Source organism: Diceros bicornis, chromosome 22 (assembly GCF_020826845.1).
Source record: "Diceros bicornis minor isolate mBicDic1 chromosome 22, mDicBic1.mat.cur, whole genome shotgun sequence".
Lineage (NCBI taxonomy): Eukaryota > Metazoa > Chordata > Mammalia > Perissodactyla > Rhinocerotidae > Diceros > Diceros bicornis.
The window spans coordinates 22297129-22311745 of NC_080761.1; the positions used below are offsets into that span (position 1 = coordinate 22297129).

Here is a 14617-nt window from a genome sequence, read left to right on the forward strand (position 1 = left end):
TTCCCCACATGACACTTAGCCACTCCCCCAAAGTAAAGTTTAAAGGATTAATCCTTGTTGAGCCACTAGCTAAAGAATTTGTGTTTTTAGCTTGTCTAGGAGGCTGTCTTCCCAATCTTGCCTTTAGTCTGGCACTTAGCATGCTTTGTTTTCTCAAGTAATCTGCGTGTGTGTTCCATCATTGTATGGACTACACGTTAATCTCTTTGTATCCTCAGCACCTGGCATAGTGCTGAACATATACCAGATACTCAGAAGGAGTTGATCGAATTAAGAAATCTGTCTAGTTAGTCCAGTTAATTAAGTCACTTTTAAATGATGAGTTCATAAATTTGCTAAAATCTTAAATCCATGGTGGGGCTGTAGGTATGGCATCAAACAAATTCTAGGCCTAGAGAAATAAATTTCTGTAATTCCTTAGCAAACAATAAATAATATTTGTGTTATATATTAATAGCCCTTGAAATATGACTCTATTTCACTCTACTGAGAAAAATAAAGCAGATCTAAAATTTGCTGATGTTTTTCGTTTTGCCTAAAGAGAAGCATATACTGAGGTATATCTGGCCCAGATGTTTCACAGCATAAACTCCTGTAGAACACAAACTCTCCATTTACATCTATGATTCCACATGGCTCTAGGTAAGTTTGGTCTCTTAGGCTGTCCTCTTATACAGACCCTGTACTATTAGGCAATATTCACTTTCTATTCAAAATAGGTAATGCTAAAAGTGCTTTATTTGTGGCACACTGGAAATGGATGGAAACAATCTAGGAAGGAATTAGTCTTAAAATCTAAATTGTTAGCTCTGGAAAGAAGTCCCCAGAGCATCAACATCACTCTTATTTTATACGTTTTCCTGAGGCCTAGAGGAGTGAGATGCCCTGACAAAGTTCACACTGCTACTTAGTGTTACAGCCTGGAGAAGAATCTAGCTGCCTTGGCTTCCATACTAGTTCCAGTCTGCATAATCATGTCTCTGTGGCTTCTTCTTTCACCATCCTCTCTGCCCCCTATCAGAACTGGAGGTGACAGATGGCAGGATTTGTGTGAAGAAGGGAATAGGGAACTGAAGGGACTGAGAATTTGCTGTCCAATGGCAAGATGCCAACAGAAGATGACCTGACAGGTCCAAAAATAAGTTTTGGCTCCAAGTGAATGCTTGAGGAGTCACTAACATAATTCAAGGAAGCTGAAAATTGTCATAATTGATAATTTCAGAATTTTTGGATTGAGCTAAGTGTGTTCCTATAAGGTTATGTTTATGATGAGTTCCTTTTGTTGACTTCCTTTTCTGTTTGCCTCTTGCCCATCTTCCCGTTGTGAGGGTTTAGGGACTTTTCAAATTAGATTTTCCCCCAACTGCTTTGGTGCCAGGTTGACAGCTCTAGAAACAGAAGTTCTTTATTTTCTGGCTACTAATCCAAAGAGCTTAGTTCCAGGTATTGGCTCTGATCTTCAAAGTCTCGAGTGGCTTAGATTCTGGCAAACTCAGAAACGTATGTTACTTTTATTCAGTAGCCGGCCAGTCTGATAGCATTCAGTTCACTCATTGCTTTTGCCAGTCAATATTGTGGCAAAGATCACAGCCACATTGAGTGCCACAGGATTGCCGCTATCAGAGACTGAGATGACAGAGATTCCAAGGCATTTGGATTCTTCACTCTATGGAGATAGTGATTGTGAGAAAGAAAAAAACCTTAATAATATTTGAAAATATGAAGCAATAGGCCTCATTTAGAACAGATTGTGGATTAATTATACGTGAACAGAAGATCCCTTATTCACAATTGCTGTTTAAGGGATTTTATCAGACCATTTGGATGGGCCTATAATAAAAGAGTAATATAGGATTGCAGTTTGGTTAAATATCAGCAATGAAATTTTAATCAAAATATTTAGAATATAATAGAGAGAAAGAGAGAGTAATTGAGAGAGGCACACATACAACACACACACATGAGCACCAACTTTTAGAGGTAGTAGGCAAAATAATGAGGTCATAAAGAAAGAAAAGTGGATCAGAGATGGTGTTAAGAGCTACTAAGTGACTGTAGAACATATAGAACATATAGACGAGTATTTATCTGAGTTTGGGTCGAGGATGGCCTTCCTTTAGCATAACATCTATGGTGGGAGCTACAAAGGAAATGACTGCTAGATTTGAATGTATAAATGATAGAAATTTCTTATAAGTAACGAAAAGAACACAAAATTAAAAGACAAGTGGAAAACTATAAAAATACTAGCAACTCATATGACAATAGATTAATACCCTTAGTATAAAAAGAGCTGTTATGAATTAATAAGAAAAATAAAACTCTAGCGTAAAGAAGAAGCAATTTACTAGAATTACAAATGGCCACAGGAAAAATGGAGTTTTATAAGTTACCAAATAAATGCACAATAGCTATCTTTTTCTGATCAACTTGACCAAAAATTAATTTAAGTTAATGATATGCCTGGTTTTGTCAGTGACTCAGTAATAAGGACATTTTTATGTGTTGCTAAGGAGCATGTAAAATGGTATACGATTTCTGGATAGTGAATTGGAAACACCTATCAAGAGCCTGGAAAAATATTCATGACTTATGAACCAATGATCCTTCATCCTAAATTGTATCTTAAGGAAATAATCAGAGATGTGTACAAAAACGTGTGATCAAGTATATCCATGATAGCATTATTTATAACAATAAAAATGGAAGCAGGCTGATTATCTTACAGTGAATAAAATAACACAATAGAGTTCTATATAACCATTTAATTATATTTTTAAAGAATATTCGATAGCATGGAGATCAGTTCATGATGCGATAATCATGTGAAGCTATATGTAAAGTACGATTCCTAAAATACTTGGTGAAATTTCCAAAATCACATTGATAATGATTTATGAGTAATGGAATTATAGGCATTTTTTATCTATTTCTTTATACTTTAACGATTTAAAAAAATTTTATGCATTGATATAATCAAAGAAAAACAATAAATATATTTTCCCCAGCTTTATTACACACAAAAACATTACTAATTTTGAGTGTGTAGTTTGATGAATTCCAGCAATTATATACAGTTGAGTAACTGCCATCACATTCAAGATAGAGAACATTTCCATCACCCTGAAAAGTTCCTCATGCCCCTTTGCAGTCAATTCCGTCCCCAAACAATATCTGGCAACCACTGCTCTGTTTTCTATCACTATTATTTTGTCCTCTCTAGAATTTAATATGATTTAGAGATTCATCTATGCTAAAATATATGCCAATATTTAGTTCTAAAGATTATATTTTGAAAGAATACTCAGTACATGGTTCACTCCAAGAATTAACCTCGGGATGAAGAGACCATAGGGCGTAATGAAAAGAAGAAGAGATATTGAGGCTGGAGATCTTGGATAAGTCATCTACATTTTCTGATTCTCAGTGTGTTCATCTGTAAAATGAGGTTGATAGTGACATCTTCCCTACCCATACTTCAGCATCATTATGGTTAACAAATCAGAATATGCTTGTTAAACCACAGGTCCCATGTGAAGCATGAGCATCAGTTTCTGTTTTAATTATTATTGTGAGTGTGATTATTATTGCTGAAGTGTAGGTCAGTGTCCCTCTCCCTACAAAAGGAGATTTGCCTTTATATAAAATAGAGACTTACCTTCATAAAGGCATATTCTGACATTAAGTTAAGCCCTTAATGAATTGCCATCATGGGAGATATTTGAAAATGGGCCAGACTGTTACAAGTGGCAAATGATTGAATTCTCTAGCATGAGTTATTTTCAGATTCAAGTAATGGTATCCATACTTGTTTCCCTTTTCTTCTTTGGCTTTTCTTTTCCAAATCCTTCTGTGTTTAGAGCTTGGTCTCTACTAGCAGGTTAGAATATGAGAATGTCCTCCTTTTATTAGTTTTTTGGTATCTAAATAAGTAATTCTTAGATTTTTCAAGGCAGTGGAGTTAAGATTTGGGGAAATAAAAAGGCTCTGAAAAACCAGTAATGTTCAAACCAGTTTGCAGATAAGCACTAGGCACCATGAGATCCTTTTAAATGACTTGAAAGAAATGATTCAACGTATATGTCTAGGTTATTCATTCCTCATTTATTCATTCTACAGTCGCCAAATTTTGATTGAGTTTCCATGATGTTCTAGACATTCTGTAGGACCTGAGATACAGTTGATAATTGCTTTGACAGAAATTACAGTCGAGTGGGAGATGAGGACCAAAAATAAATAAACCAACCTATTAAATATTTACAAATTCTGATAAGTGTAAAAAGAATTCAAGCAAAGAGCTACAGTGGGTGATGAAGGAGGGCTAGAGAAATCAAGAAAGGACTGTAGGGAGAATATACTTGAGCAGAGACCTGAAGCATGAGAAAGAGCTAATCTTGAGAAGAGCTGGAGGAAGGAGCATTAGGAGAAGAGAGAACATCGTATGCAAATGCCCTGTGATAGGAAATATAGGAACTAAAACAAATCAATGTGGCTGAACATGATGAGTGGGGAAAGGTCCAGAATTGAAGCTGGAGAGTTAGGCGGGATCAAATCAGTCGTAGCCAAGATTACAGACCAAGATGAGTTTAAGTTTTGTCCTGACTCCATGGGGACAATGGCATGGTTTTACTCAAGAGGCTGCTTGATCTGTTTTAATCTTGAGTGTTGTCATAAAATTGAACTGATCGTTCTCTCCTCTGATCTATAGCCAACAATTAACTTGCAAAGAATTTAATTAAGAGGCAAGGAAAAAATACATACATTAAAGCTTTATCTACCTATTATTTTCTAAAACAATAATTTCTCAAGATTTTCTTTTTGGGATAATTTCAGATACTATAGAAGAGTATAGTTCTTTCCTCTATTATCATCTCTCCACTTCTTTGCTGGGGAAGGCTTCCAGGGACACCTGGGGGTCCCATGCAGGCAACAAGATACCCCATGCCAGCACATGGGGGTGGCTTTGGCTAGATTTAGAATAACAGCAGTCAGAATCTGATTTATTAGCCAATTTAGAAGCTATTGTAAATGAATTCTTCTTTGGTACCTTAATTTTCTAGCTTAATAGCTTCAGGTCAGTAGTAGAGTTTTGATAATACTTTGTTTTGTTTTCTCCCCAAATGCTTTGTGCATTTCATATGAAGGTAAAGTAACCTTGAATAATCATCATAATTTTATTTATATGACTACCCAGATACCTTTAGTATTTACTTACTATCATAGTTATCAGGTTTTCTGGCCAAGTATATCTTTGTGTGATTGTAACCTCCTGTTGCCTTAGTAAGTATCTAGAATATTGTCTTTCAGTCATGAAGAATGATCAATCATGGTTTTAAAATATATCTAACTAGAGTATCTGAAACTAATTTAATTGCCTTAAAATTAGATTTTGTTTTTTATTTATATATTATAAAACATTATGCAATATATCATGAGTTTACATTTGAATTAAAACTATGGATCTGAAACTTACTGTGTGAACGTGGGCAACTATTTAACCTTTCTGTGCCTCATCTCGAGAATGCAGGCACGGATAAAAGTAGGATAGTAAGAATGAAGTCAGTTCGTATATATATATATAAGAACTTACCCCACATTTGCAAGAATCATGTGAGTCCTTCAGAAACATTCATTTTTCTACTTAATAAATACTATGTCCCTGGCATTGGGTTATATATATATATATATATATGTGTGTGTGTGTGTGTGTGTGTGTGTGTATGTGGCATACCAAATGAGTAAGGACAAATCCTAGTCTCACCAGAGAGGCCTGAGCTTCGTGCCCAGCACAGGCTGCCCCGGCAAGATAGAACTGGAGAGTAGGGAAGGGATGTGGAAGTCAGCAGCAAGAGTATAAGAATCCCAGAGCCTTTGGCCCTTCTGTGCTCTGCAGGATTCTCATGTTAAAGTTAGATCCACTGAGTTACTTTTCCTCTTTTCAGGTTGTATCAGTGATCAAATACTACCTTCCTTTTGGAATGCAACAGGAAATTTGTGTAAATCTTTTTATTTTATTTATATTGGCAGCAGCATATTGTAGTGGGTAAGAAAAAAAGATTATAGAATCAGATGTGCAGACTACAGAATCAGATAGATGTGGATTCAAGTCCATTTACCACCCATGTGACCTTCTGCAAGTTTCTTAACCTCTCTGAGTCTGTGGTTCCCTGAGGCTATTTTCTCATCTGTAGTATGAGGATAATAATGCTGCAAATTTCATAGGTTTGTTGTGAGAAGTAAATGAGCTATACACTTGAAAGGCTTAGCACACTTTAGCACATAGTAAATGCTCAAAGTTATCCACCATCATCTTAACATTATTATAATTAGTCACTATGTTTATTTTTAAATGAGGATTCCTTAGTTATATGAATTGCCCAATGACTTAATGTAGGTTCAAACCCAGTTGTCCCTGATTTCAAAATCCATGTTGTTTGCGTTGATTTTATGCCTCCTCGTGAGAAAAACAAAACAAAACAGAAACTAGACCAACACCTCTCAAAAACTAAAATCGTGTAATACCACTATTCATAAACATAAAAATGAAAAGCTCGTGGTTGTTAAAAATATGATAGCAGAGTAAACATCCACAGTGATACATTTCACAAAAGGCTGATGGTTTTCATTAGCTTTCTGCATTAAAATCCTGTACCACTCAGAGCTCCTGCTTTGAGGATTTTCCAGATCCCGGCATATCTGTTTCCCAGGTAAGCTGACCTCATGGTTCAACCCAGGGCTCGCATTAATGTCAGAGCCCGGATGCACAAGGTGGGTGTGCAGCTGGGGCAAGCTCTCCGCTGTCACAGGCGGCAGTCAGATGGTGTTTGGGAAAGTGCGCGTGAGGCTTGAGGTTGAGCTTCTGTCTTATTTGAGCGTGCATTGGCCAAAAGGTCTGACTTACGCTGCACTGATAGCAAGGAAATGCTGAGCTTCCCTCCAAACCACGCAATTTGTTCAAGCAGTAGTTGGAGATTCACTGCTTAAATTCCCTCCTCAAAAGGTATTCATTCGTGAGTTCTGGTATTCATAATGGAAAGTTATGTGAAATACCCACATTCTGTGTGTGTGTGTGTGTGTGTGTGTGTGTGTGTGTGTATGTGTGTGTGTGATATCTAGGTTCAGAATGGAGAACATCTACAATAATGAATTGCATTGCAGATATTAGAAGAAGGCTAATATTAAGTGGTTTAGAAATGCACATCGAATTCCTGTATTTTTTAACAAGCCTCCATGGACTCATTAAAATTTCAGAATCATACAAAAAATAATCATCCCCTTTCTGAATGAAAGTTTTAGGGTTTCAAAGCTTGAATGAGGATGTATTTTAGCTCCTGGTTTTTGAATATTTGTGATACTTTTGTGTGTGTATATATGTAGGATTTCTATGTTTGGTGAGACAGAAGCTGCTTATATACCTTAGCGTTTTCCAAAGTGAAACATTTTATGTATTAAGGATTTTTACTCTATTACTGGAATCTCTGATCCTCTGTCAGCTGCAGAGAGGAAAGCAGTAAGGAAAGCCACGTGCGTTTCACTTCTCCCACGTTCTCTGCAGCTTATCTGCTTACTGGAAGAAGCAAAGGAAGAAATGCAGGTGTTCATTTCGCTTTGCTTTTCCTAGAGCAGCAGCTTTGGGAAAGACAGCATATATGACTTCGTATTGGAAATAATAAATTACTAAGAGTTTTTGAGCTCTTACCATGTGTTGGTTCTTCTTCTAAGGGCTCTGCACATATTAGCTAATTAATTTCACAGTATTCCTTTGGCATAGGGAGGATTATAATCCCCAATTTGCAGATGAAGAAACTAAAGCACGGTGAGGTTAAGAAACTTCCCAAAGCTACACGAAATGGCAAAGCTGGGGTTTAAATCCAGGCCATTGAGTCTATAGCCTGCGCTCTTAAACACCATGCCAGTGGTGTCGGTGAAAGAGGTAACGGTCATCATCATGATCCTCATAATTACATGGAAGTGTGTTTTTATTATATAAGCACTGTGCTAATTACTTTCAATCATTACTTTTAAAAACTAGAGGTGGAAGTCGTTGCAGATCCCAATTTACAACATGGAAACTAAGGCTCTGAGAGGTTAAGTAACTGGCCCAGGGCTACACAATTGGTAAGAGGTGGGATTTGAGTTTGAATCAAGTCTATCTGACTATAACCTGGCAGATGAGGACAGGGAGAATGTAACACAAGGTCCAATCCCTGCCCATTTCTTGATACAAGCATAGGCTTCCCATTAGCCAGGGCTTATCACTACCTCCATTACAAGATAGAGTCAAAAAAAGAAAGTTACAACACTTCAAGCTTCAGATACGATGGAGGTTACTTTGCAGCAGAGGTTCTATTTGTCACACTCACTTTGCTAATGTGTGTGTGTGTGTGTGCGTGCACGCGCATGTGTGGTCAGTGATTCCTTAAACTGTGTGTTGAGTAAACCAGTTAATTCATGAAGAAAAGTTTTAAAAGAAGCTAAATTATTAGTGAGTCTCCCCTCAGATCTCCCTAAAGGACATTTATGAGAAATAATTCAAAGAATTTAAGAGGATTAGGCACTGTTCTATTTAAAGTGCCCGTATAACATAATATTGACTATTATCATTAAGCCCTGAAGAGGGTTTTTAACTAACTCCACTCTATCATGTGCGGAAGGATTAAAGGTCCAGCATGTCCAATGTGAAGAGGAGGTGTGAGCAGAGCTTGTTGCCTGTCTTGATACATTTAGAGAACCATTCTCTGGAAGAGAAACTCGACTTGGAGGTTGCAGGGAGGCACATTTCACCTCAGTCTTAGGAAGAACTTTCTGTCAACTAGAGCTGTCCAAATGGAATGGGCTGCCTCAGAAACTCACCTGCTCCCTCTCACTGTGGGTGTTCATGCAGAGGGGGGACAGCAGTCAGGGAAGCCAGTGGCGAGATCCCAGTATTGGGGGAAAAATGGAATAGACAGCTAATTCTGAGATCTTTTCATTCTACACAGAATAAATGCTGTTTAAGCTGCTTAACAAAGTGAGTCATTTATTTTTAAATATTTTAATGTATTTTAGAATCTATTGTCTATAAAAGGTGCCAAAAAGTGAAAAACATCTTAAATGAAGAAAAGTTATTTCATCTATTTCAAGAATGTATATTTGGAAATAATTAAAAACTGTTCTGAAAGTCAATGGAATCTGTAAAGAGATTTAATATTTTGGGAAATATTATGGAAGCATCTAAAAATTCCTAAAAATTTTATAGCTGTATTTGACTGTGGTTAAAGGGAAAAAACAGAAAAAGCATGGTTTTTTGACAAAAATGATAACTTTCCATAGAGTTCACAACACAAATAATTTTCTGATAAAAATGGTGAATTATCAAACACAACAAAGCTAATAACTGAGCAAATCATAAAGAGAGCAGGATGTTAATATTGAGATTATAAAATATTGAGGCAGATGAAGTTATCTACAAAGGCTCACCATTGGGCTGCTCCTGGTATTTTCCTTGGATGCTTGACTATCATCCTTGTGTACTACATACATTGCGTTCATGTATTAGAGCCTGAAAATGTCCGTTCAATTAATATCCAGGTGCCTATGAATTTCAATGTTAAAATAACAGACTGTGAAAAATTACATTGGAGCATTTTTTGAGTGTTGTGTACAGAAAACACCTTTCAGCAGGTGGCTTTGGAACACTCTGAACTACCCGGTCAATGGGTCATTTCCTTTCTGTTTTCTTAGATTTCATGGGTCAGCTCCTTTTATATCTGAGGGGTATGAAGGAAGACAGTGTTCAAACTGGTGCGATGCTACATTGAGGCTGCCATGATTTTTTAAAGAGAGGGAACACGTTTTTCAAAAGGAAGGAAGGAAGAATATCTATACTTCGTCTAATTGTTGGCATTGAGACAGCTCCAATCTTATCATGATTCTTAAATTTAGCATCACTTACACAGGAAATAAAAGATGCAGATGATCAGTGGCAAGTGGGCTTATGTAGCATGGGAGAGAATTCATTTGTTCAAAGGCAGGCTTTCGAGTGCAAAGATGTGATGTGCTTGGTTTGCTTTTTTAGGAAACTGAAAGCTGATAGGGTCATGGCAGACTTTTAAGACTGCTAGAATTGGTTCTGTAGGTTTGTAAACATCCACATTCATAACATTTGTGAACAAGCATTTTGAATGTTTAAGATGCTAACTGCTGGGGCTGGGCTAGCTGCTCTCTGCTCTCTCCTCATTAGACTCCTCTCTAAAATCCAGGAAGGCATCATTCCATGTGAAAATTTCATTTCTTCAAAGTGGGGGGTGGGGTCCTCAAGACCCTACTTCAGACGTTTTGATAGCAAACAATTCTGGCACAAACTACTCCAACTATGGAAGAAAAACCTCCTCTCACCCACCAGCATCCTTCTTTGATCTTCACCTCTTATGCAGTGTAGTCTCCAAATCAATTCTCCAGAGGTTCTGTGCTTCCCTCCTCTAATTGCCGTTAGAGAGGGCTCTGAATCCTCCTCCGTCTCCATTCCTCAGAGTTCCTAACTATTCACTTTGACCAAAGTTTTTCAGTAAAAATTAAAGGGGCTTGGAGGATCAAAGGCTGTGTGTTTTCAGAACGATGCTGTTATTTTTGTGGGGTCCTCAACAGTTTGGAACAGTGAGGGCCAGGGTAGAGGTGACTGCAGTGTTGCAGCATTTTCATGGAGCAGACTTCTCACACCGCAACGGAACCACTTAACAGCATTTAATAGCTTAGAGAGGCTGGAGCCTTAGCCCCACTCAAGGCACATCTTGCGATCTGCTGAATACCACTCTGCAGTATAGCATGAGGCAACTCATGCTGCCCTCGGACTCCCCTGCCTTTCTCTTTACCCCGTTTATTAAACTCATGGTAACTCATTGGAAGCCTTCAGGTTTAATCTGCCTTGCTTGACTTCATTACCTCCTACTGTTAGTAGTCACACTTGTGCATACTTCATGGAAATTATCAGTGCGGTCCCCCCTCAACATCACGTGCTGCCAGAAAATAATCATGGTATAAGGGACTTAGTATGTGCCAGGCACTGTTCTCAGTGTGACGCTGATATTAGTTGCTTGAGTCTTCACAACAACCTTAGGTGTGTGGTTTCATTTTTGTCTCCATTGAGTAAATTGCCCCAAGGCCAGGGTCAGAATTAGAATTTGAACCATGCAGCCTGATTCCAGAGTTCATGGTGTTCACTACTGCATCAATGTCACACCAAAGAAATACTCTGAAAGGCATGCTAAGCATTTCTTCTTCAAAGTCTTTCAGTTCAACTCTTATATAAGGTTAAATTACCAGAAAACCGAGGCAGTGGCTTTATTGTTGTGGCCCCTTAATTATTAATTAATTAAGAAAGAGAAGAGAAGAGAAAGCTTGTCTTTGCAGCCTAATAGACCGGTTTCAATCCAAACTCAGGTTTTATTAGTTATGTGATTTGGGTCTGTTACTCATTTCTCTGGACCTCACTTGCTTAATCTATGAAGTAGGGATATGACAATAGCATCTACTTCATAGGCTTGTCATTGACATGAACTTATGTAACGCACTTAGAGTGCCTAACAGAATGCCTGACACGTACATGTTAGCTGGGTTTATTTTAAAGCTACCTTTAATCCTTTATGGAAATAGAACAGTGACAGAAAATGAACCAACTCTGTGTGGGGTCTATTAAAGTGATATTGTTTAGTAGAAGATAATCAGATGCGTGAATTTTATTATATAAGGCAAGTTAGTGGTCTGGATTCGCCAGTGGACTAGATTTTCTGCAATAGTGTCCTTAGATCTGTAACACAGGGCCATTGTGAGGGAAATAGTGTTGGAATGCAGTGTGCTGGGTATTTATTACACTCTGGGGAGGACCCATGTTGTCTCAAATTCTGAATTACAGCAGGGTCCCAGTGTATCATGCCTGCTTCAGAATGTGTATTAATCATGGAGCTGGGATTTACCAATCTCTTTGAGTTAATTACAAATGGAAAATAATTATAATCATAGGGAGGGGCATAAAGAGGAAAAATGAATAAGATGGCAGTGCTCTAAGGATGTGGGGATTCTCCTGGGCAGCATTCGGTCAACTGCACTGCTGAGATCTGTTGCCTGGGGGGAAGGGGGGGATTCACATGGGGGTTGTGACATGAACTTCTTCCTCTTCCCAACTGCGGGAACTTCACCACTCTAAGGGAAATTATCCAATGTCTACCTTCAAATTGAAAAGTTCCCCTTTATTCTCTCTCACCACAGGAGCCATAAAGACTACACACGCCAATGCAGCAACTGTCTCTTAAAGCCATCCTTAGAAAATGATGGGCGGGGTATCCCCACTTCAGGAAACTCCATCTTTTATAGAAAGCATCCCACGCGGTACCTTAAGGGTTAATCTTTTGTTGCAAAGAAAGAGTATCAAGTAGATTTCCAAGAGGGGCTAACCCCCAATTTAGAAACTTCCATTTCTAAAAGGTAAGCCAAACATACATTAGTTTGCACTGCTTTCTATGAAAGGAATAACTTGCTGCTCCCAGTGTGTGTGTGTTAGGTTGCTTCTCTATCTATCTGCCTATCTATAATCTGTATAATATATGTATCAGGGTGTGGACCGTTAATCACAGTTAAGAAGAACCCCAGAACACGACAGAGATCCCTTTTACCATAGGTCCATTTTACAATTGCTCTCAATTTATAATGTCACATAAATCGAAAGGGAAGTGTTTATCTTATCATTCAGAGGCATCCCTTCTCCTTCTGTGTCCTAGCCCCTCCCCCTGTGCCAGTTTCCAGCCCCTCAAAGATGCTTTGTGCAAGAAAGTGCAAGTTCCCCATTCTGGCTTTATTGATGTTCCCTTTTCCTCTCCTTCTGGCTCCCCCCGAAACCAAGCGAGCCGAGCAAATGGCCCGGGTTCTCCCCCAACGCCTGACCTGCGTTTACTGGGAGGAGAGCGGGAGAGGGAGCGCGCATTCCGAGCAGGCTGCTCTGACTCCGACCACAGGCTGTTTCGTGCAGGCTGTCCCTCTCCTTCCAAACCGTGCATCCCCTCCCCGAAGCAGCAGGCAGTGTGCCTCCATTCAGCCACATTTGGTATGCATGAGCACGGCTGCAGGAAGAGGGGAGGTGGCTTTCTTAAGAAGGTTCAGTGGCTTAGGCAACGCCACTTGACTAGTCTCCCAAGTTCCAGGAAGCCTCTGCCCTAACGGAATTTGCAGGTGTGGAGACGACCATGGGATGCCAGGGCCGTGGGAGACCATTTATTTTCTAGGCGTTGCTGAGGTTTGCAGTTGCTGGTTCTCCCGGTGGAATTTGGAAGGGGTCATGAATCAAACTGATGCTCCTCGACCCCTAAACTGGACCATCCGAAAGCTGTGCCACGCAGCCTTTCTCCCATCTGTCAGACTTCTTAAGGTACTGTAACTTGCTGCTTTGAATGACTCTAATTGTGCTTTTCAGGTCTAAATATCCAACTTCGTACTTGGGCTGGGACACACCTTTTGGGGAGCACAGATACAAATGCAGGCAGTTCTGGCTCTGTTGCCCAAGGCTGGGGAGAGGTTCTCAGTGCCCCTCACCCCATGGTGTCAGGGAGGAGAGGATGATCTGAGCCACATTTGAGAATGAGATTATGGGCGTAGAGAATGGGCTTTGAGTACCCTCCACCAAACATCCCTAGAATAGAATTAATTGACTTCTCTGGGAGGATGGGAACAGCAGTGGGAGTGAAATCTCTTACTCCCGTGTCTTTGGCTCCTGGGTTTCTTTTCCCTCCCTGGGGAAGCCCTTCGACCCACTTTCCCTTTAAATGGAACCTGAGAGAACAAAGGATTCTCCTCATTATTTTAAAAGGCTTGTGTCCTTAGGTGGTCGCTCAGGTAAAGACAAAGAATGGACCTCATCAGATTGTGACTTTTTTGGTGTCCTTGTTTTTAAAAAAGGCATGATAATTTTAGTCTCCTAAGTGAAGTCAGTAGTGGGAAACTATTGTTAAATATATACTGAACGTACGCCTCCTGCTTTCTCTGTAGCTCTGAGTTACACAAAAGAATGGTACTACACCTGAGCTAGAATTGCTACCTGGTGTCTGCAGCACTTCTCTTTCTAGAAGCAAATACATTAAAGATACTGAAAAAGTCCCTACAACTCTGTAATAATTCACCGTCATCATCTGCCTGGTAGGGAAGGAAATACAAATAAAATTTAAAAGGTGTAGAAAACAAGTATTTCTCCCCAGAAAAGAGAATGTGGTTAACACTTATTTGGGAAAAGTGCATATCTCTGAATGTCCTTGAAGTTAAAAAGGCAAGGCAAAGTTCTTAATTCTCTTTTCTATATTAATATGATATTGTGATTTAGTGACCACTGGACATTGAATCCAATCAGTCACAATAGAGGATTATAGAATTAGCTCTGAATAAATTACACTTGCAACATTTTTTTTTTTCTGAGACTTTGTTTCTGGTTGGGTCAAGTTTGATGTGGACAATTAGTTCTGTAAGCTAAATGGCTTCTCATAACCGAGTATTACCCACTGCCTGGGTTTTCGTTATCCTGTTCAGCATCAACTGATATTAACTCTCAAAGACTTCCCCCATGTCCTGTTCAAACTCCCATCATATTGTTGCCATGGCG

General features: G+C 39.0%; 1 protein-coding gene across 19 annotated transcripts in view; it reads left to right on the top strand.

Moving 5' to 3' along the window:
- The window catches only part of TRPM3 (transient receptor potential cation channel subfamily M member 3), a 791340-nt gene that overhangs the window by 275865 nt on the left and 500858 nt on the right, over window positions 1-14617 (top strand). For 15 of the 19 annotated variants that reach the window (XM_058565664.1, XM_058565665.1, XM_058565666.1 and 12 more), the window contains exon 1: window positions 13171-13396. The exons of the other annotated variants lie outside the window; for them this stretch is intronic. In XM_058565664.1, the coding sequence (XP_058421647.1) occupies window positions 13220-13396 (177 nt within the window). In that variant the 5' untranslated portion in view covers window positions 13171-13219. Of the gene's footprint in view, window positions 1-13170; window positions 13397-14617 lie in introns of those variants that run through there. 19 annotated transcript variants of the gene reach the window in all.